This window comes from Sceloporus undulatus, chromosome 6 (assembly GCF_019175285.1).
Source record: "Sceloporus undulatus isolate JIND9_A2432 ecotype Alabama chromosome 6, SceUnd_v1.1, whole genome shotgun sequence".
Lineage (NCBI taxonomy): Eukaryota > Metazoa > Chordata > Lepidosauria > Squamata > Phrynosomatidae > Sceloporus > Sceloporus undulatus.
Genome location: NC_056527.1, coordinates 119,686,339 through 119,701,498, shown reverse-complemented (window position 1 = coordinate 119,701,498; position 15,160 = coordinate 119,686,339). Strand labels below are relative to the sequence as shown.

The 15,160-nt window shown below is 55.5% G+C and overlaps 2 protein-coding genes across 3 annotated transcripts in view; one reads left to right on the top strand and one right to left on the bottom strand.

The window, feature by feature from the left end:
- The window catches only part of LOC121933962 (beta-arrestin-2-like), a 6,905-nt gene extending 401 nt beyond the window's left edge, over nucleotides 1-6,504 (bottom strand). Inside the window, 10 exon segments of the mRNA XM_042473942.1 lie at nucleotides 25-109; nucleotides 436-571; nucleotides 2,397-2,464; nucleotides 2,647-2,706; nucleotides 2,926-3,122; nucleotides 3,964-3,987; nucleotides 3,990-4,010; nucleotides 4,669-4,729; nucleotides 5,738-5,768; nucleotides 6,315-6,504. Of these exon segments, the coding sequence (XP_042329876.1) occupies nucleotides 25-109; nucleotides 436-571; nucleotides 2,397-2,464; nucleotides 2,647-2,706; nucleotides 2,926-3,122; nucleotides 3,964-3,987; nucleotides 3,990-4,010; nucleotides 4,669-4,729; nucleotides 5,738-5,768; nucleotides 6,315-6,337 (706 nt within the window). The 5' untranslated portion in view covers nucleotides 6,338-6,504.
- Nucleotides 6,505-6,736: 232 nt separating this feature from the next.
- PELP1 (proline, glutamate and leucine rich protein 1) lies at nucleotides 6,737-14,774 on the top strand. 2 transcript variants are annotated; one of them, XM_042474694.1, is made up of 14 exons: nucleotides 6,738-7,011; nucleotides 7,093-7,160; nucleotides 7,238-7,343; nucleotides 7,852-8,001; nucleotides 8,129-8,200; nucleotides 8,293-8,352; nucleotides 9,613-9,763; nucleotides 11,277-11,406; nucleotides 11,499-11,586; nucleotides 13,189-13,277; nucleotides 13,397-13,513; nucleotides 13,960-14,113; nucleotides 14,200-14,344; nucleotides 14,617-14,774. In XM_042474694.1, exons 1-14 carry the CDS (start codon nucleotides 6,763-6,765, stop codon nucleotides 14,757-14,759), a joined length of 1,722 nt encoding a protein of 573 aa, XP_042330628.1. In that variant the 5' UTR covers nucleotides 6,738-6,762; the 3' UTR covers nucleotides 14,760-14,774. The 2 variants fall into 2 exon arrangements, with proteins under 2 accessions (XP_042330627.1, XP_042330628.1); XM_042474693.1 differs by having other exon boundaries at nucleotides 6,737-7,160.
- Nucleotides 14,775-15,160: the final 386 nt, after the last annotated feature.

Below are 15,160 nucleotides of genomic sequence, written 5' to 3'. Positions count from 1 at the left end.
CCCCCCCCCACTCAACATTCATACCAGACACTTTCACTTTCTTGACACTTTTGCTGGAATTGTTGGTAACATGAACGTTGACGCTGATTGGCTCACCGTGGTAATAAAGCTAAAGGGGGGGTGGGGGAGATAAAAAGGGCATCAGAAATCTTGCTGAGAAGGAATCCTGCACCCCCCAGATGAGGAAGAGCCACCCTGAACCCCCTCCCCTTTCTTCCCCCTCAGGCCTTGAAAGTGTAACCCCCTCCTCCTTCTCAAGAGACATGAACATTGGGGACATAACAGGGAGGGCAGATTTACCCAGAGTACGTTTGCCAATAAAAACCTGATTATAATTATTAAACCCTCCCCCCAAAATTTAATGCCATTTTTCGAGGCTTCTGGCTGGAGGGTCTCCCCTGTTTGCCCCTCACTGCCCCCCTCCCCAACTGAGACCTCTTTGTCAAGGGAGGCTTCCAAGTGCAACGAGCGGTCAGACATCAGGAAGTGGCGGGTGGTCTCGGCCATGGGCTGGGGTCCCGGCTTCTCTGGGGCATACTGGACTTTCCGGATGACGAGGCGGACGGAGTTCCTGAGGATACAGCGAGCACCAGTTGCAGTTGGGGATGCGAGGAGGAGACTGGTTAGAAAAACAGGACAGGCTTCTCCATGGAGCCAAGTGAGAAGGCAGCAGCAGATGGACTGCTCTCTTCCCAGTGGCCTTATGCACCAGCAAGTGGCTGCACTAGGTGGCCTTTGGGGTCCCCTGCAACTCTAAGGTTTTTATGTTGTCTCCACCGGAGCCTGAGAGGCGGCTTCATGTCTTTTAATCTGAGTCAGTTGCTGGAAGCCTCTTTTTAAACGCCTTGCATCCTGCTGAACAGCCTTAACTTACTTTTCCCTTTGTCCCCTTTTGTTAACTTCTCCATGTGGCTTTTGGCATGAAATTTGCCCCCCCTCTGGCCCCAACTGCCCCAGTGCTGTTGCTCTTACTTATGGGTTGGATGGCAGGCAGGCAGCATGGGTCACCGCTTAAGCGGTGGGAGAGGGGCACAGGATTGCTTTCCACCTTCACTACAGGGAGAAAATGAGCAGGAGGAAAAACAAAACAAATAAACAAAACACCTGTTTGCCTTCCTTCCTAATTTGCACATTTAATGATTCTTTGTATGTTGTCTGGATATATAACATGCAGAGAAGGGACATCAAGAGAGAATGCACTTCACTGTTATATTTGCCCCTAGCTGCTGTTCTTATTCAGGCAGGAACAGAAGGCAGGCCAACTGGCCGGTCATCTAAGTGGCCACAGAAAAGGTAGAGAAGGGCCTGGGGCTACTCTGAGATGGGAGGGGATCCAAGGGCTGCTATCTACAGCAAATAGGCCAAGCCCCATAAGGGGCAGCTTCAAGAAGCCTTGCTTGGACAAAGGAAGAGGGCAGGTGCGCCAGCTCTCCATCCCCTTCCGCACTTCCCAGGAGACCCAGGCAGGCAAATCTGGGAGGGAGAGGTGGCAGAGGAGGAGGAGGGCCAGGGAGAGATGGTTCCAAGGGCATCCCAGCTCTTCCTCAACGGTGCTTCTACTCTTTGAGGTGGACAACGAGAGAAGGTGAGACCCGCCTTGTTGGTGGCCCTTTGTTTGTGCTTAACACCACCACCTCACAATTGCTTTCCCCCATTTCTTTGCTGGTAGAATAAAAACAAAAAGGCAATGCAGCCTCTCTTCAAACATGGTATCATTTTGTTATCAGGACCATGACTGTTTATCTTAGTTAAACTTTAACGGCTGACTGATGTGCCAGGGAGACGGTGCCAGGCTGAGGGCAGCACCAGTTGCCAAGGCTGAGCAGCCAAGAACAGCTCAACTTTCGGGTGAAGGGGGGGGGGGGGGGGCACAGCAAACAGAAGCTGCCTTGGACGCCAAAACTTCTGGGTCTATGCTCTCTCAAAGGGGCCTGGGTGAACCCCCTCTTTGGGGTCCTCCCTAAATATGATGCAGGGTTTATGAAATAACAACCATTTTTGAAAGTTACAGCCCTTTTTGGCCACTGGGTGATGAGAGGTGATCTAGATTTAGGCTCTGAATCAATACAGACTGAACTGGGCCCAGATCCGAATTGGGGCCCTGAGTGCAGCCCCAGAGTAGAGAGGTGGGCTAAGATAAGCGCCAAGAGGGACTTTGGAAAAGCTGTGGGGAACTTGCCTGCCTGGCTCTACTTATTTGCTTATGGAAGAGCCTGGCCCTTGGAAGAACAAACTAAGTACCCTTTGCAACTTCCCCTTCCCTCACTGTGCATTCCTGGGACTGCATACATGTTTTCACATTTGGGGTGTGTGTCTGTGGGGCAACTGCTCCCCGTTAGCCTACACAAGGACCCACAAAAAGTCAACCCACTGCTGCCCCCCAAAACTACACTTACCTTTTATGAATCTTCTCGTCTAGATTTTTGGCACAAAATGCCCGGATCTCAAAATCGACTCCACAAGCCTGAAATTTGGGGAGTTGGGGACAGGAAGAATAAACTGTTCCTGAAACTGGCGGCTGTGGCCCTGGCACCCAGCCTCAAAGACAGCCCAGCCCCATCCATTTATGTGCCATGGGACAGAAATGGTTTCTCAACTCTCCCCCACACCTGCCCTCCTTAGTCCAATCCTCCGGAAGAGACAGACCTTTCCAGTGTCTTCTGGGCCCGGCTGCAGCGTCACCGAACATGGCAGATTCTGTGGGATCTGTGGAGTGGGAGACACAGAATGTGAAGGGGGTTGGTGGGAAGAAAGAGCAAGCCCCCCCCCCCCCCCCAAGAAAACCAAACTTTAACGCAAGGTCCAACAGGGCAGAGGAGGGGGGAAGAGAGACTGGTTTGGGTCAAAGGGAGGCGTGCGTGTGTGTATGTATGCAGGAATCAACCATCCTCCCAACGTCCATTCCGTCCCATCTCTTTCCCTTACTATGAAGCTGAAGGGGTGGGCATTGGTCCCCAGTTTCCGCAGCAGCCGCTCCTGAAGGCGGGTGAGTGGTTCGGGGGTTTCCTCGGCTGGGGGGAAGGCCTGCCAGGAGGCCAGGAAGAGGTCCTTGCGAAAGGAGAGGCCCAGCACGTCCAGGTCTTCACGGCCATAGCGGAAGGCACAGGTCAGCGTCACAAACACTGGGGCAAGGGACACAGCATGGTCAACTTTCTTGAATTCCTGGCTTCCCCCCAAAAATGGGACTCAACTGCTGAGGGCAGGTGAGGGAAGGAATCAGGGACCTCTCTGAGACCCCTCTGCCTCAATTTCCTGCCCCCCCCCCTCCAGACACAACAAAGTTTAGGGAGTGTGCAAAGGGGACACTGAGACAAGCAATTCCTCCATCTTCCAAATGATAATACAGGTAGAAATAGTTTTTTTTCCAGTGCAAAAATAATTCACAGATCACTTTAGCATTCCTTCAGTATCAGACCCCCCCCACGATCCCACCGTATGCAGCCTTACTCAGAGGTAAGCCCAACTGAGCCCAGTGTGGATTCACTTCCTCATCAGTGTGCGCAAGGGGTGCTATTTGTGGCGGATGCTTCCTCCTCCTTTTGGAACACGTTCAAGCCTCCAGTCTGCTTTCTTCCTACCTGTATTTTTGCCTCAAATTAATCATGTTCCATCTCCATCGAGAACGTTAAACAACCACCAAATTTTAAAGGGTCACCAGCAATCGAGGCTGGTTTTTCTGCCAGAAGGGCAACAATATGCCCATTCTTCCTGGCTGCGCATTCACATTCTAGCCTTTTCTCTACAAAGTGCTCCCAGTCTGCCCCGAATTTCAAGGAGACTGAGGAGAGGGAGAATCAAGGATAGGTGCTAAAGAGCTTCTCTGCATCCCAAACCCCAGCACAGACCGCCCCCTTTCATCTTCATCCCTCTGAGAGTGAGGGTTCCACTGCCAAATCTGCAACCCACCCCACTCAGCGGAGCCCTGAATCGCTCCCTCCCTTGGCCCTGGTCCCTTGCCAGGACTTACCCTTCGATCCTTGAGGTACTCGGATCCACAAGGACGACACCATCTAACGGGTGAGCAAAAATAAGTGAGTGGCCTCCTCTGTCCCCAATCAGCCAGAACCTGGTCATCCCTAGGCCCTCTTTTCCTCATCCCCCCCCCCACAAGTTAATACATTTCTTCCCTGTCCCACAATATTGCTAGAAGAACTCTGTGTGATCCACAAGCTTCTTCCTATTGCTTTCAAAATATATAGGCAAAAATAACGTCAAAAGAAACCTGGCTAAAAATCCCCAATACAGAGCTGGGAAGATCCACTGCAGCCCCTCCCCAGGTATCCTGGTGGCTTTCTGTCTGTCTCTGGAGGCCTCAGAGCAGAGGCCCACCCCAGACAACCCTCACTCCCCTCGGTCAGGGGGGCAGTAAAAGAGGCCCCACCTGCTGCCCCTCCCCTTGTCTCCTCCATCCTTAAAAGGCTGAGAAGGGAAGAGGCAGGAGCCTCCTCCATAGCAGGGAACAGAGACCCTGTACAAACCCCATTCAGCCATCCCCCAACCAGCCAATGAGCAGCCAAGGCTGAGGAATGATGGAAGCTGCAGCCCAGCAAAAGCAGGCATGTGAGCAAGATCCTCATCCTTGCTCTAGCCACAGAGCCAGAGGGGGCGGCCTGGCACAGCCCCTCATGGCCTGGGCCCCCCTTCCCTCGCCCCCACAGCTCAACTCACCTACAGGGTCCACTCTGTCCAGGTGGTCCACGAAATCCCGCTTGCCCAGGTAGACTGTGAGCTGGAGGAGGGGAGGAAGCAGGTGAGACAGAGGGAGACAGACAGCAGGGCGAGGGGGCTCACCCTTCCGATAAGCATGCATCCTCCCTTGGGACACTTCACACTGGATCTGGTCCAGCTCCAGGGGCTCCATCCTGAGTACTGCCCCCTCCCCAGGCCATGCAAGCTGGCCAACAGTGTGGCTGCCACCTCCACTGGCACACAGCCCCTTCCCTCCCATGCCCTCCCAACCCAAACCCCAGGGAGAAAGGCAGCCTGCTAGCCCTGCAGAGGGAGGGGCGTCACCAGGGAGACAGTGGGAGGCAGCAGCTGCACAAGTCAACAACTGCACCTCTGGTTCCCAAGGAAGAATCAGTCTTCCCTGGGGAGGGCTCTGTGTGCGTTTGTGCAAGTGCCCCACTCTGCCTTTGCACAAGGAGGAAGGCTTCCCTTGCACTGACAGCTGTTTTCAGGCTGATGCAGAGTACCAGAGACTCGGTGCCACGGGGCAGGCACCCGGCCCCTCCCCACCAAGGACTTGTGAAAGACAAGAGCACTCAGCTTTGCACACTGAGGCCACTTGTTCTGAACTGGGAAGAGGGTCTGCAATGGATGACGGTGTGCAAACTGAGGGCTCCTGGGGAGGGCAGGGGGCCTAAGAAAAAGCAGCGGGGAAAGCCACTGAGTGCAGCAGCAGCCCCCAGCCCCCCCCCCCCCCCCCCCCCCCGCTGAGTGGGAGCGCTTGCGGAGGAGGAAGGAAGCCAGCCGGGCGCGGGAGGAAGAGGGGCAGGAAACCGCAGAAGCACACCCCTTGCGCTCTTCCTCTTGGCGCAGAGCTCCGAGGGGGGCAGGGGGCAGCAGGAAAGAAAGGGAGGAACTCTCCTTCCTTAGAGGTCTTCAAACAGAGGCTGGATGGCCATCTGTCAATGGGGAGGCTTTGATTGTGATTTCCTGCATGGCAGAAGAAGGGATTGGACTGGATCAGGGCCCTTCTTGCTCTCTCTTCCAACTCTACGATTCTAGGACTTACTTTGCAGTTGGGGCTGGATTTCTTGAAGACCCTGTTTTGGGGGGAGAGAGAAAAGGGGGCAGAGGGTGAGGCAGGCAGGCACTGCTGGGGGGCAAGAGAGAGAGAGGGGCACTCCACCCCTCCCCAAAATATAAGCCCCCTCCAGAAGCCAGGCTCTGGGGACAGCCCCCCCGATTGGCCCAATGACATCTGGTTTTGGGGGCCAGGGTTGGGGGGCTCTCGGTCGCTCTCCCGCCCATCGCACCCGAAACCATGACCCCTCCCTCAGGACGCAGACCCACTTTGGGGTCCCCCCGCGAGGAGACCAACAGATCGGGCTGGAAATCTGGCGAAAGGGCTAAGAGAAGGCCCGGGGCCCCGAGGGGAAGTGGGGCGCGGGGGCTCCCTGGGCCGGGAGGGAGGGGGGCTGCTGACGGGAAGAAGGAAAAGCCGCAGCAGCAGCAGCAGCGCTCAGGACTTCCTGTTTCGCCGTCGAAAGGGCCCCCTTAAGGGATAAAAACTGGGGAGGGAAGGCGCGTTCTCACGTGAGTGAACACGTGTCCAACTGCCTCGAGGGCCCCCGCAAGAGAGAGTCTACCTGGTCCCGGCCTTCTCCCCCATCCTGCCGGCCTTCCTTCTTTCCTCCCTTCGCTTCCTCTTTCTCTTCCTGTTCACCGGCGGAACTCCTGGCGACGCGGCGATCGCTGCGGAGCGGACCCGAGTGAAGCCATGGCTCGCATCCGGGCCACGGTCACGTGGGGCCCTGCGCAGCCAATGGCGTGGCGCGCCGGAGGGAGGGCGGGGCTTACGTAGGGCGTGTCTGCCATGACCCAGCCCCCTAGGGGGCCGCGCCTGCGCAAAAGGGAGGAAGGGAGTGAAGGGCGGCCCTGAGTGGGGCGCTCTGCGTTGGTTCAGGGGCTCTCCGCCCTCCCCTATCCCTCCACCTTCCCGTCGTGCCCTGTACAGGGGCCGCTCTCTCCGCGCGCCTCGTCTACTCCCCGCATTCTGCGCATGCGCGCTCCCCTCAGCGGCCTCTTCCTGCGACGATGGCGGCGGCGGTGGCTGCGGCGTCCCCTTCTTCGTCGTCGCGCTCTTCTCCGCCGCCGCCGCCGCCCTCCCCTCCTCCTCCTCCTCGGTGCCCCGGCTCCGGCCTCGGGGAGCGGCTGGCGCTGGAGACCCTGGCCGGGCTGGTCCGGGGCCGATGCGGAGGGAGCCCCGCGGAGCCCCCGAAGGGCCTGGCCGGACTGGTCCGCTGCGCCCGGGAGGCCATCGGCGGAGGAGCCGGGAACGCGCAGGTGCGGGGCGGGAAGGAGGAGAGGGCGCTCCGGGGCATGTGCAGAGCGCCGCCCTCCCTCGCTGACCCCGGTCTCTTTCAGGCGTCGTCGCTTCCGCTCGGGGGCTTGGTCGGCCTGAGCAGCGCCCGCCTGGGATCCATCAAAACCCGGTGAGCAGCAGAGCGGCGGAAGGGCTTCTCCTCCTCCGCCTCGGGGCCCTTGACCGCCTTCCTTCTCTCCTCCTCAGCTTCGAGGGCCTGTGCCTCCTGTCGCTCCTGGTGACGGAGAGCAGCACCGAGACCTTCGCCCAGAACTGCCTGCCGTGGCTCCGCAGCCTCCAGCACCTCCTGCAGGTCCGAGCGGGGAGACAAGGCCTGGAAGGCGCCAGGCGGAAGAGGAGCAGGGCCTGCCCCGGTTGAGAGGGAGGCCCAGGCAGAGCCAGCCCTGAGCCAGGGTCCCTGCCTAAGGAAGGCCAGAGCCAGCCCAAAGCCTGGGGCTGGGGCGTTGCAGGCACCCAGGGCTTGACGGAGGGTTTGGGAGGTCGCTTTGGGCATCCGAGGGAAGAAGGGCGGAAAGGTCTGCCAAGGCAGGGAAGGCAAATGCAGCAGCCTCCTCACGCATGGCAAGGCTAGGAGGCAGCCCCTCACCCTCTCCCCCAGCAGCCCCCTTCCTCCGGTCGGATTTGGGGGGCTGGCTTCTCGCAACAACAGTCCTTGGGGGCGGCGGGGGGGCATAGCATTATAGGCTGGTAGAGTTGGGAGAGACCCCAAGGGCCATCCAGTCCAACCCCCTTCTGCCATGTTGGCAATGCCTGCAGCCTCTGCTCCCCGCTCACACTCCCTTTTCTCCCCCCCCCCAAAGTCTCAGGACCCACCCCCCACCATGGAGTTGGCCGTCCTTGTCCTGAGGGACCTCCTGGAGTACTCCTGCCAGCTGCCAGACGTGGCGCGAGAGATCAGCACCAACCACATACCAGGCCTCCTCACCTCTCTGCTGGCCCTCAAGTCGGAGGTGAGGCTTTTCCCCTTCAGTGGGCACCAGTGGCAGCCCCAAAGCCAGCAGGATGACCTGCTCATCCAAATCTTCTCTGGTCTTTTCTTTCTCCCTCCTGACCCCCAACCCACCGGTCTCTGCTCAGTGCCAGCTCTCTGCCCTGGAAGGAAGCAAAGCCTGTATGATGTTTTATCCCCGCGCCTGTGGCTCCTTGCGCGTAAGTGTCTGTGTGTGTTCATGTGGGAATGTACCTCTGGCCATCAGGATCTTGCTGACCTTCCTGTCTCCTTCCTTTTCCCACCCTTGTAGGGTAAATTGGCAGCCTACTTCCTTTCCTCTGTAGACGCCGAAATGCCTCGCTTGCAACAGGTGAGCTCCTTGCCCCCTGACAGCGTAACTGTTACATGGATTTTCAATTGGTTGACCAGCCGAAGCCAAAGGATGGTCAGCCATGGCTCCTTTTCATCCTGGAGAGAAGTGACCAGTGGAGTGTCCAGTGGGGCCCTGTCCTGGGCCCAGGGCTATTCAGCATCTTTATCAATGACTTGGAGGACAGAATTGGGGGGAGACTTATCAAATTTACAGATGACACCAAATTAGGAGGAATAGCTAAGACTCCAGAGGACAGGACCAACATTCGAAATGACCTGAACAGACTAGAAATCTGGGCCAAAACTAGCAAAATGAAATTCAACACAGAGAAATGTATGCACAGATATAGGATTATGGGGGACACCTGGCTGAACAAGAGCCCTATGAGGAACGACTCAGGGAACTGGGGATGTTTAGCCTGGAGAAGAGAAAGTTAATAGGTGATAAAAGAGAGCCCTGTTTAAATACTTGAAGAGATGTCATATTGAGGAGGGGCAAGCTTGTTTTCTGCTGCTCCAGAGAACAGGACAAGGAGCAATGGGTGCAAGCTCTGGGAAAAGAGATTCTACCTCAACATTAGGAAGAACCTCCTGAGAGTAAGGGCCGTTTGACTGTGGAACCCACTCCTTCCTCGGAGTGTAGTGGGGTCTCCTTCCTTAGAGGTCTCTAAGCAGAGGCTGGATGGCCATCTGCTGGGGATGCTTTGATTTAGATTTCCTGCATGGCAGAATGGGGTTGGACTGGATCAGGGCCCAACTCTAGGATTCTATCGTTTGCTCTGGAAATGTGTGCGCTCGTCTTGGTGTAGGCAAGGGAGGGTGACAGCGTGTTCAGAGTGTGCAAACTTTACAGCTGCAATGCTTATAAAAATTAACTGTGTTCTTTTGCTTTTGGTTCATGCTGATGGCGCTTCCCCTTGATTAAGTAAATGGTTCCCAGACTAGATGCCTTGTCAGAATAGTTCTGCTCTTCAAGATGTTCTTGGCCTACAACTCCCATCGTCCCCATATACAGCATAGCCAAGGGCCAAAGGAATCCTGGGGGTTGCAGCACAATAGTCTATAGATTTCTGCAGCAACACCTGAAGGGCCTTGTGATCCTCTCCCCCAGCAGCTTGCAGATTTGCAAGGAACCAGCAGGCACCTCTCCTTCTTTCCTTAGTCAGCTGAGCTCTCCCCCTGAAGAGCAATTAAGGAGGTGGCTCTGTTGGTGGAGGCTTGGGTGGGCCTGACCCCCTTTTTGCTCTCCTGCCCCCAGCTGGCCTGCGAATGCTATGCCCTCCTCCCCTCTCTGGGCTCCGGTTTCACGCAGGGCCTCAAGTACACAGAATGCTGGGAACAGCAGGTCCACTGCCTCCTGGCCACGCTCCACAGCCTTCTGGGGACCCTCTATGAGGGAGCAGAGACAGGTAGGTTTCTGGGGGCAATGGGGGGCTGAGGGAACTGTATCTGTGCAACAGCATGGCCAGAGCTCTCAGTGCATGTTTGAGCCATTTGCAGTGGGAAGGGGCTTCTGCTCCCACCACCCCCAGGTGCTTCTTGGATGGGACATGTTCTGTTCCAAAATCCCTTCCTCTCATGCTTGTTCTCAAGAGTGCGAATTTCCACCTATTTGATGTTTTCCTGCAAGAGCAAATTTCTGCCACATGTTCTTCCCCCTGTGTGAAAGTGCGAGGGTTGCTGTGCAATTATTGAGCACTCTTTGCGCTTCTGGACAGCGTCTGGGAGAACATGTTTGTACAACATGATACCTGGGGCCCTTCTACACCTCACAAGGAGAGGGTTCTTGCCTCACTTACCACTACTGTTGCAGCTCTATCCTGTGGAGTCCTGAGTTTTCACAATTAGGGAGGGGAACAGAATTCCCAGCCAAAGAGGTCCTTTAGTGCTTCCCCAGACTACAAATCCCAGCATTCATAGGAAGCAGCCATTTTCCAGAACAAAGACCTTGAGCATGAGGAACCCCACTCTGCTGCTCTGCATTCTCTTGGCAGGTTTTGCGGTCATCCATACTTCATGAAAGGTGCCAATACTGAGGCTCTTTCACATCCTTCGACAGGCAGTTTGCCTTTGAGCACTCAGTCCAGCTTGTGAGGGCAGACCACATTGCACTGCCTTAGATCTCTGGTCTTCCTTGGGAAAGTTACTTTTTCTTGGACTGTAATACTTGGAATCCTCCCAGCCTGTGGGATCCTGGGACTTGTAGTAACAGTCTCAAACTCTTCTTCTGATTGAGGCAGGTCTGTTTGTGCTCATGGGTAAAAGTTGAGGTTGGAATCCAAATCCCAGCATTCTGTGCTAGTGGCAGTATGGTGGCCTTTGGGACTAGTGGGATTTGAAGTCCCCAAATCACCTGGAGGGCCACACACCTATGACCTTGGCTGTGGGAAGTCAGAAGTCAGCCTCTTGTCCCCTAGGGGGGGGGGGGGGGGGGGGGGGGGGGGTGTTCAGCCAAGGATCTCCTGGAGGCTGGGTGTGCCACATACCCATCTCAGAAAGGGGCTTGGCTTTGTTCCTCTGGGACAGCGGGGGCCCTTCTGCATCCTGCAAGGGCAGATTTATTGGGCAAATGCTCCTGCTGTCTTCCAGAAATGGGCCTTGTTCCAGGCCTCCCCAGGACTTTAGCACTATTATGCCCCATGGCTTCATGAAAAGAAATACGATCAGCACTATATCCCCAAATTCTTTATCCATGGATTTGACTATCTGCAGTTTAAAACTATTTTAAAAAAATACATTCTGAAAAGCAAACCTTGATTTTGCCATAATGGGGTTTGGGCACCCACAGATTTTGGTCTCCATGGGGGTTCTGGAACCAGACCCCAGTGGACCCTGAGGGCCCACTCTACAGCAGAAGAGAGGCTGAAAGAAGGGCCCAGCTGATGGGGCTGCCCTGCCTCTCACCACCCCCTCTTTCCTCAGACCCCCTGCATTACGAGGGGCCCGGCGTGGAGATGGTGCTGCCCCCCACTGAGGACGGAGAGACCAACTTCCTCCTGCAGCTGCGCCTCCGCTTCTCAGGGCTGCTCAGATGCCTCTGCAACATGCTCAGGTCGACAACCCTTGCTCCACCACCCCGCCCCTTGCCTCCCTGCCTCTGTGGGGCTCAGGACCCCTGGACCCCCACTTTCTTTTCCGTTTCAGCAAGGAGTTTGTCGCCCCAGTCACCGTCCCCGTTCAAGACATCCTTGACCTCGTCTGCAGAGCCCTCGAGATTTCCACCAAAAACATTGTGAGTGGCCAGCCGAGGCTGGGAGCAGCATTTGGAGCCCATGCCCTCAGGCCCACAGACCCCACTTGTGCCCCCTGCTAGGTTTAATTTGATGTTGAAGTGGAAATTGTGCAACCAGTGATCCCTTAACATGGAGAAAACACTCATCTGCCAAAGCCTCCCCCGATACCTTCTTTCCTCTGTATTTGTTTTCCAAATGGTGGCTTCCTTTCACCATTTTGCAGGTGGAACGGAGTGAAAGAAAGGTCTTTGGGGCTTTTCTGGGACAGGAGTGGCCCTGGGCAGCTATAGAGGATTTGTGACTGAGATCAGGCCTTTTTTTTTTTTCAGAGCTGAGACTCGACATTGTACTGATCTAAATTTGAAATGGATTTAGCATAGGAGAAGATGTGCAAAAGAGTAGCATTAGCATTGCGTTGAACTATCAATGCCATGAGTGGTCTGAAATGCCAATTAGAAAAAATTAAGGGCAGTTAAAAATAGGAATAAAAGAAGTTTCGATGTCACATTTGAAGTCTATTTTGCAAAGAAATAAACACAATTCTGGAACTTTTCCTAGAATGAAAGAAAAGTCTTTTGGGGCCGATGGAAGGCAAGAAGGAAAAGGCTATTTTAGTCTCATGAGGCAGAGAGTTCCACAGCCAGCAAGGAGGCCCACTCCCATGTTCCTGCCAAAGAGGCCTGGGAAGCTGGTGGCCCAGAGAAGAAGGGCCTCCTCCCTCCAAGATCTTGGAGGCTGTGCTGGTTCCTCTGAGTTCATCAGACCACCACCCCTTTTTTTTTAAACCATTCAGGTGCAAGAAATCCTTTACCTGAGTCAGCTGGCCTTTCAGCACACTTCTTTGTAGGGTTCCCCATTTACTTCTTCTTAGGTGCCTGCCTCAGTGTTTATGCTGCAAATTAGACTTTATTTACTGGTTAAATTTGTATAACCCCCAGCAGGCCAGCATCCGCATTTGGGGGGGGGTGGGTACCATCAATTTGTTTCCAACTTGTAGCAACCCTGTCAGAAGGGTTTTCCATTGCCTTCCTCTGACCATATTGAAAATTGTTAATCATCATTTTTAAAAGCCCACCCAGAAACAATCAGACAGCTACTTCCAATGTTTCCAAAAGTGAGTGTTTGAAAAGTCAAAGAAAAGCGAAGCCTTGTGATAAAAGTGGTGGGTTTTTGCTTCAATGCAGAGTATGCAGCAGGGAGACCCTGGCCTGTCTCTCAAGGGCAGGAGTTCCACAGCAGGACTATCAGCCCTTCCAGTTTATACTTAATCTTAGGTGATCATTTAAACTAGGACCTCCTTGGTTCCTTATTTAAGGTGAAATGGGTCTGCTGGTCTTATGGAAATGATGGATGATTAACCCTGTTTAATTAAAACTGCTTGAAATGTTTGTATTCATATTTATCACTACGATGAGAGTACATAGAATCCAGCTGTAGAAAATGGGGTGGGGGTCTGTAGAGATTCTCTCCCCTCCCCTTTTCGTAGTGGGAGCTTCTTCAGGGCAGGGCAATGATTGCTGGGGGAGGGTCTTTTGAGGACCCCTCTTGGGGGCTGACTCACTTCTTCCCCCACCCCCACCCCCACCCCTGGGGTCTTCCAGAGCTGGTTCGGGGATGGCCCCCTCCGGATGCTCATCTTGCCTTCTGTCCACCTGGAGACCCTAGACCTTCTCTCAGCCCTCATCTTGGTGTGAGTGTGTGGTTTTTTTTGGAGGGGGGGTTGCGTTGGTGGTCTTCCCTTCCCCTGGAGAACAGTGTGACCCCTCCTCTCCAGTAACGGCCCTTCCTTTGTCCCCTTCCTCTTTGCAGGTGTGGACCTCGCCTGGTGCGCTTCGGGGGGACCCTCCGCCGCCTCTTCCCCCAGGTTCTCAGCATGTGGGGTGCTGGCCAGGAGCTCTTCCCCGCTGGACAGGAGCGGCCATACAGGTGCCTTGTCTTGATAAGAAGGAGCTGTGGTGCGCCAGATCAGACTCTGTGGCTGGCAGCAATTCTTTCCCAGAGTCGGAACAAAATAAATGTCAGAATAAAAATACATCAAAGCAGACACCATACCAACATGGCTAAATGCCTACTTGAGGGAAAGGAAAGGATTTTGCCAGTGGTGGGAAAGCGGAGGGGGAGCAGCAGAGTCTCCCTTGGGACCAGTTGCCAAAAAGGACCTGTCTGGGAAATCCTCTCCAGATGGGGCAGAGAGGACATCTTCAAGTGGGCCTGGAGGACCTGGGTGGGTCCCTACAGACCTCCCGGTTGCTGGGATTGTTATCTGCCAGTGATGCAGGGCCCTCTGCCACCTTGGGATGTTGTGAAGTAGCCCTGGGTGGTTGTGGGGATGCTGTGGCCACTAGGATGACCTTATCCTCTCCCCACTTCAGTGCTGTCCGAACACGACTCTACCAGGTCCTGGACTTGTGGGTGCAGGTAGCCGGGGTGGCGTCAGGCATTCTGCAGGGGCATGGGACCCCAAGTGAGGATGCCCTGCTGGGCCACGTGATCAGCGACATCAGCCCCCCAACGGACACGCTCAAGGTGAGGCCTCTCCCTCCCCACTTCTGCCCCCTCACCTTTTGGGCCCCTCCCCTTCAGCCTCCTCTGCCTGCCTCTTCTCCCTGCAGATGCGTGAGGGGCACCCCCCCTGCTCTGACGAGAAGCCCAGCGCCAAGAAGCCCAAGCTGTCTGAGGTGGGGGGGCTGGAGGGGTCCCTGTACCAGAAGCATGACCCCTGGGCCAACAGCAGTGTCTGCCTGGCTGCTTTGCAAGGTAAGGCTGGGGCCTTAGGGTCTGCAGGTGGATTGGGGGGGGGGGGGGAAGGGAGGAGGTTGGCTCTCATTGGTGGTTGGGGGACTCCTGGCATGGGAACTCTGGCCTCTGCCAAGAGACCATGGATATGAGGTCAGCTTGCAGGGTCCCAGACTCTCCTCCCTTCTGAGAGGGAGCATGGCACCAGTCATGGTGTGGGGAGAAGGGGAAGGGGCCCAGCTTCCTGCCCCCTGATTCAATTCTTCTTCCCCCCCATCTCCCACCATCCCCAGGTCTCAGCCGCACCCTCCTCCTCACAGGCAGCCTCATCAAGGAACAAACGCACAAGGTGAGCTCACCTGCACTCTGTGTATGTGTTCGTGAACGTGGGCCCTTGCTCCCCCTTCCATTGGTGTATGTGGCTGTGGCAGGGTGAGGCACGTGGTGGACAAGTTTGGTGCCTAGGCGCACCTTTGCTGCTGCTCTCCTGCTTGGATCTTGACTAAAGAGTCACAGGGGTCTTGCGCCTGCCTGCGTTTATGATGCTCCTGGGTGCCAAAGGAGAGATGAGGACAGGTCATGGAAGTACTTGTAGTTTCCACACAGAGACCAACCCTGGCACTTTCTGGGAATGTTTGGTTGCCTCCTGCTCAGCTGGCAGCACTGCTGCAGTGGTGGGAGAAGTGGGGAGGGGAAATTGGGGGTTGGGGAGGCGATGGCCTTCCTCCCTGGGGCCTCAAGGGCTTGACTGGTCAGGCCTGGTCCTTCTATCCAAAGCGCATGTGATGCTGCACTCTGCACGTACTCTGAGACTCCTGCACCAGTCCTTCCTAAGGC